The sequence below is a fragment of the Quercus robur genome, chromosome 1, assembly GCF_932294415.1.
Source record: "Quercus robur chromosome 1, dhQueRobu3.1, whole genome shotgun sequence".
Lineage (NCBI taxonomy): Eukaryota > Viridiplantae > Streptophyta > Magnoliopsida > Fagales > Fagaceae > Quercus > Quercus robur.
The window spans coordinates 28972194-28979292 of record NC_065534.1 but is presented as its reverse complement, the minus strand read 5'-3'; the positions used below and the strand labels follow the sequence as shown (position 1 = coordinate 28979292).

The window sequence follows — 7099 nt, the reverse complement described above, 5'->3', positions numbered from 1 at the left end:
GGTTGGGTTTGTTCTTCCTTTTTACAACGCCCTAACCTTTTGTTTATTTATTTATTTTTATTTTAATTAATTTATTAATTTTTTTAATGTTTTTTCCTGTTTTAGCTTTGAAGTGATAAATTGAGTTACAGAGGTTAACTCAGGTAGGTAAAATAATAAAATCCAAACCATAGGTAAATACTATTAAAACCTTATAGCTTGGCTTTTTTGATGGGTTGCTCACATGGGCGTCTATTTAAGACAAGGTGGTCATGTGACCACTCTAACTTGAATTTTTTTTTTAATATCTTTTAAAAAAACTGAATTTTAAATTAATGTGAGTCATTGACCACCCTAAAAAAAAATTTGAGCCCATTAAAAATACAATTCAACGTCTTCAAAATGTTAGTTCGTTGAATGTTGAACAAAAAAATTGTGAGAAATGTTATGTTCACTACATTTTCACAACACTTTCATAATAAATATGAAGTAGTAGGTTGTTACTGGTAGACAAAAAAAAATTTTCAATAGTAGATTCAAATTAAAACTGGTAAAAAATTACTATCTAGGCTTTGTTGTAAAAATATTGTAAAAATATTATGGACGTAGCACTTCTCAAAAATTGCCCAAACAAAAAAATTAGCTTAAAAGCTGAAATCAAATGTTTCATTGTAATTTTTAAAATTTTATTTTTAAAGGGTATATTTTAAAATCGCTATTTAAAAAAATGCACATTTTTCAAATAGCTAGTTTGTTAGTGGTACTTTAGTTTTTTTGTTGAATTTGTTGGATTTATGTGATACATTTTTTAAAAAATGCATTTTTTTTTTTAATTTATATATTGTTACTTTTTTTATAGGTGTTTATATTATTACTTATTTATGCAATATGTTGGTAATTGAATGGGAAATCAATAGTTTAATGATTGCTTGGTTGTCTTAATTGAAAATGATGTACGTGATAGCATTGATAGTAAAGCTATTATACAGCGATTTCAAAATATGAAACTTGTGAATAGAAATTTTAAAACTTTATATATTTGTGTGTGTGTGTGTTTTTTTTTCCAATGTCAATATATTTAATTTTTTTTTAATTTCATTAAATTTAAGTTTTTTAATGACCAGCCTGAAAAAAATTCTTAGAGCCACCACTGATTTAAGCCTTCCTATGAATCCAAACTACAACAAGTACTGAGATCAAGCTTTATTGGGATGAATTCATTGCTACCTAAAGGGGAAAATAAACTTAGGACTTGAGGACTCAATTGCAAGCTAGATTGGGAAAATAAACTAACCCCACACCATTTTGCAATTTCGGGGCTTAGGAGTTAGCACTTGAGGGCTCAATTCCCTTTATAAACAAAAAAAAAAAAAAAAAAAAAAATCTAATGCCATGTTTCTATTAGCCATAAAAACAAAAATACTTTTAACAAAAAATAACTTAATGAAAAAAAAAAGACTTAGTTTTAGAATTATAACTTTTAGGTACTTAAATTGAGCACTTAAAATATTTTAATCTACTTTATCAAAAAAAAAAAAATATAAACTAATTCTTTTTTGAATGGTATTATAGATTAATTAATACTGCTAATATACTATAAAACATATATATTTTTATTAATAGCCTTTTATGAATCCAAGTTTCCAATTTTCCATATCTTAAGAAAAAATTGAGTTTCACCACCGCGTACTCTTGGCGTGATGGTTACTCTACAAGTAAAAGTGCCTGTGAGGGTGGGGAGCAAGGGTTGGGGTTTAAATCTTCAGGAAGGAAATTCACAGATATACACTTAGATTAGATTAGAGTATAATTTTTATCTTGTATTAAAAAAAAATTGAGTTTTGATTATTTTATTTTATGGGTTTGGTTAACGAGTGTCCTTAAACATGATTTTAAAAATCAAAATTGGACGGGCTTGTTCACTAGGAACTAGACACTAAATTGATCTCGTAAAAACTAAAAATGGTCAAAACCGATAAAAATCAATGGTTCAATTGCTAAAATTTGAGAACTAGACTCTTTTAGAACCATGCCCTTAAAGCACTTTTTTTTTTTTTTTTTTGAACTATTTTTAAAAAGTTTTAATACAACTTTTATAAAAAGTAATAAAAAAAGATTTTATTTACTTATTTATTTATCATAAAAGTGAAATATTAAGGAATATCTCAAAGGCATTAATTTAGAACTTATTTTTAGAAATAATTTTAAAAAAATAATAAAATAATTAATTTTTTTGTCAACTTTTTATATTTATCATAAAATTAATGGTAAAACTTTATTTTATTAACCCCTTCCTCCGTAAGTTAACAGAATCATTATGATTCCTTTTTGGTGCCGGTTGGTATTACTTAAAACTCACGGGCGCCCACGCACGCAAGTGCAGTCCACACAATAGAGAGATTGGCTGAAAATTTTTTGGGGGGGTTGGCATAAGCAAAAGCGAAACTGCAAAAGATGAAGAAGGAGGACATGGTTAAGCTGATCAGCGCCGAGGGCTTCGAATTCGTCATCGACAAGGATGCCGCCATGGTTTCCCAGACCATCTACAACATGCTCACCTCTCCAGGTCTTCTCTCTCTCTCTCTCTCTCTCTCGATTACAATTAGGGTTTCATTCCCGTTCCTTTCTCTATTGCACTATAGAGTCTATAATTCTTTTTAAGAAACAAAAATTGATACTTTTCGTCCCACAAAATCCCCTACAAATATTTATGATCTGTGTCTGACGCTGTGATAGGGAGCTTTGCCGAGACACAGCACGGAGAAGTGACTTTCCCTGAGATCAGCACAACCATATTAGAGAAGATCTGCAAGTATTTCTATTGGCATCTTCAATTTGCCAGGTTCTGATTTGCTTTGTTTTTCATTTATTCATGGATTTCTCTACTTTTAGAAATTATGGGGTTATTTACAATTTTATTCTAAATTATAATCTTTTTTTGCAATCAATACCCATAAATTTGCATTGTCCACCCACTGTCCAAAAATAGTGTTATAATTAACAAAGCAAATTAGTTGGCTAGTTGGATGGTGGGTGCATTAATGTGTCAAAATCAATGGTGGAGTGGATCTTGCCAGCTAATGTCGAATTACAGTGTTGATTGCGAATGTTTCTATAGCTGGGGTTGAATAATTGCTATGTATGGGATGTCTACAACAACAACCAAGCCTTAGTTACATAGTTTAGGATGGGATTTCTACAATATTGAGCCTCAGGTGTCCTTTTGGTATAAACACATTATTGGAAAGTTAGGTCTGTATGTCATTAGTCCTTTGTCAAATGACTCAAATGACACTTTGTATGGGAAAACTTAATTTAATTTGTTTACTGTTAACTTTCACATGCACTAGAGCCGAGGGTCTTCAACCTATGATCTAACCTTCTTCATTCCAGTTCAATGACTGGAAGGCTTACATCAATCTGATAGGAAGGGTTGCCAATGTTGACTTAATCTCTCAAATTTGAATAGGTTTGATATCATATGAAGGAGTACGGAGCTCTGTTCTTGATGCTTGTTTCATATGAAAAAAAAAAGGTTGAAAGAGCTTTGATCACTTATACATTTTCAAGTTGAAATTATTTACCTATATAGCAAGGCAAGCATACATTGCTGTCTTCAGTAGTATTGTGTCCTTTGTTGTGTTCTTCAATACTGATGCAAGTTGTTGAGGTAAATCTGTGTCATTATCCTCTGTGTTTCAGTTATGAGGGAAGAGCCTGAAGAATGATCACCTGACATCCCCTACCTGTGCTCAAATTATTTGGGTTTCTTGTTTCCAGCATTTTGATGTTGCTTATCTTAGGTTGGAAGACTTTGCTTTGTTTTGCCTTTTGCTATTTGCTTAACTATTTGACCTAGAAGTTCCCTCTTTAGGCTCTTTGTTTTAGATAATTTTGATCCTTGAAAATAACTTTTTTTTTTTTTTTTTGATAAGTAAATCCTTGAAAATAACTATTTGAATAGTTATCAGTAGTACTGAGATCTGCTTCACTGTGTGAAGAAGGGAGAAAGTTTCTTGGTCTGAAAGAGACTGAATGAAGGGGTTTCTATTATGTTGATTTAAAAGTTGATTGTTTTGATGTCGTTAAGTGGGTTATTGAGAAGTACGGTTTATGGAAGTCCGTATTCTTTTGAAAAAGTGGTTGGTTACCTGTAGTGATATTTATTTGTCTGACTCTGATAGGGATTATGGAATGTGAATGCTTGAGTTAAGCTGCTTGTTATGAGATGGGAATTGCTTAACTCAAGAATGGATATCGATATTATTTGATTGAAAAATGCTGACATGGCATTTTTATAATCGAAGATTAGGATGACATGTATCTGAAATCCTACCCATTCTGTGTTCATTGTCAGCCCTATTCCTTGATGTATCCATTATTTATGCTGGAGTATTGGTACTAACTACTAAGTTTTGTTTGACTATTGGTAATTCTTTGTGAGTGTGTGTGTGTTGAGATACTCTGATTGATGCTATTATATGTGTGGTTCTGTTTTCTCAATATTACAAAGTATTTTTATGGGTTGTATTATGAGTTATGACCCCATCACAGATTTAATTTAGCTAATTGGTTATTTTTTAGTTTTCAATTTATTTTAGTAATTGAGATCAAAATATTTTGTTATAACAAACACATTAAATTTTATAAAGAAAATACGAGTTTTATATAAAAAGAAGGGAACTGTGTTTTAAGTGATTTAACCATAGGTGGATGGACTTGCTTCAAAAGAAAATTAAAAATAGGACTTAATAATCCTTTTAAAATATGTCAGGACTTGGATGGTTATTTCAACAAAAAGTAGGCATTATCTGTACTTTTCCCTTGTTTTTATTCATAATCTTTGTACGGGTTTCATTTAGAATACCTTATTATAAAATTAAGTATCTCTCTAGCTTCAATGTTTTAAACTAAATTTAAATATTTAATGGGCTAAGTTAAGCATCTCTCCACTCAATGTCATGTTGTATTTTGTCATAATTTTTACTATGATACTTTCTTGGGAGTCAATCTATATTACAACGAATTTAACTGCACCATGGTTTATAAACATCTGTTCTACATATTCGTAAAAGCTTGATTTGGATCTGATGTTGGAATTTGTTCTGGAACCTTGGTCAAGAGCCCCTTCCCCCTATCTTTATTTATGGAAATGTTTCTCTTTTTCAGTGGAAAGGAGACCGAGTTTCCAATTGAACCTGAGTTGACTCTGGAGTTGATGATGGCTGCTAATTATCTTCATACTTGAATTATCATCTCTTGAGCGGCAAGTCCTGCTCAGGATTGTAAGCCTTCTTATATATTCTCTTTAAGAAGTCACATTCTAGTTTTCTTCTGTAGAGGTTATAGGAAGTTTAATTTATTAAGTCTCCTATAAATTTGCTGTAACCTAATCAATTTTTTGTTTGGATCCTGGATCCAGTGATTATGTACTACAGTAGTAGAGATGCTCAAGGATGAACTCGTTACCCAAGAAGGTTTAAAACTTATATGAACCTCATGTTGGTGATTTGCAGTGGATCTCTCTCTGCACTGCAATGTAGCATACATTATTTAACTTATAAGTGATTGTTACACTTTCAAACAGTGTTAGGATGATTCAGTCAAGGAAAGTGCAGTTATTGGATGATGTAAAGTGCAGTTAGGATAACTCATATGTGATAACTAATTAGAATGTTATCTCTTAATAAGTAAGACATGGTTTGATGATATGGTTTCTATTATTATTATTATTATTATTTTTTGATGTCGTTTCTATTATTGATAGCTGGTGGATTTTTGAATGTTTTTTTTTTTGTCATGACATACTAGATTTGAATAATACAATTTTGGCACAAAAATGTCTTCAATTATATATATATTTGCAAATTTTAAATGTAATATTAATTTCTTTTTTAGATTATACAACGTTATGGATATCTAACATTCAATACTACAAATGATTTTTGACAGAAATCGATACTTTGCCATCTTGAACCAAAATAGTATGAACCTTGATTCTGGTAAGAGCCAGGATCGTTGAAAACTTGTGGAGTAAATTTTTTTTTTTTTTTTTTTTTGTTGATACATGTAGAGTAATTCTTAAACATGATTCATTAGATTTAATTTGAATTAGATTCAACTGAATGGGTCTATACGTAACACGTTTGCACTTTTCAATGAAGTATTATGGACTTAACAGGCATGTGCTGTGGGCACATTTGTTTGTTTGCTTGAATGACAATAAGCAGATGATCAGATTTGTGGTCTTCTTGTGTTTTTTGCCCAGAGTACTATTCTGTGGACGTAGCACTTAGCAAAGCTTGGTTTTTACTTTCCCATAATTGGCTTATCTGGGGAAGTGGGGACTTTTGATTGTCTTCTGGATGGTTACTGGGTTTAGTCTCACATCATATTTAAGTTAAATGACTCTTGCCTTAATAGATATAATACTCTATTGTTTCAGATAGGATTTTGTGACTTTTGATAATTGCTTATATTCTAAACTTGAAATGGTTATTTTGCTTATAATATATCAAAAACTAATTGTTGTTTTGGTTTGATGATAAAGAATTATTATTAGAAGCGGACGTCATATGTTGAAATTCTTTTAAAAAAAAGTAATGGTTATTTTTCTGTTAAGGTTTTATTTTCTATATCGAAAAGTATACAAGTGTCATATCATTAATATATATATATATATATATATATATAAAGTCAATTTTGTCAATTGAAAATAATAACAGATTAATGATGCCAGCAAAGGGAGAGCAGGGGAAATATGTCGCAAAGGAACTCTCTCTATGGGGGAAATGAGGAGAAAGTGAAGAAGACATGAACGAATCCATTAAAATCAAAGATTATATTTACACCCTCCAATAAAACATTGCCACGTTAGAATTAAATTTTTTTTCCTAGTAAAGCACATGAACACACACAACATCAACCCATTAGATTAAACCAATATAAATCCAATATTTATTTTATTTTTCTAAAAAAATTCCACATCATGAACCCACTGCTAGACTGCCCCACCAAAGTGGAGGAGTAGCAAATCGCTATTGAAACTGTAGAGAAGAGAAGTTCGGCTTGGAACCTGTTTTGGTCTAAAGCTGTTATTCCTAAGCACTGGGGCATACAC

The 7099-nt window shown here is 30.8% G+C and overlaps 1 protein-coding gene across 1 annotated transcript; it reads left to right on the top strand.

Annotated features, from left to right (window-relative positions):
• The first annotated feature begins 2333 nt into the window (after positions 1 to 2333).
• Positions 2334 to 5688, top strand: LOC126728575 (uncharacterized). The gene is made up of 4 exons (XM_050434377.1): positions 2334 to 2545; positions 2716 to 2821; positions 5149 to 5264; positions 5402 to 5688. The coding sequence occupies exons 1-3, from the start codon at positions 2434 to 2436 to the stop codon at positions 5225 to 5227; spliced, it is 297 nt and encodes a 98-aa protein (XP_050290334.1). The 5' UTR covers positions 2334 to 2433; the 3' UTR covers positions 5228 to 5264; positions 5402 to 5688.
• Positions 5689 to 7099: the final 1411 nt, after the last annotated feature.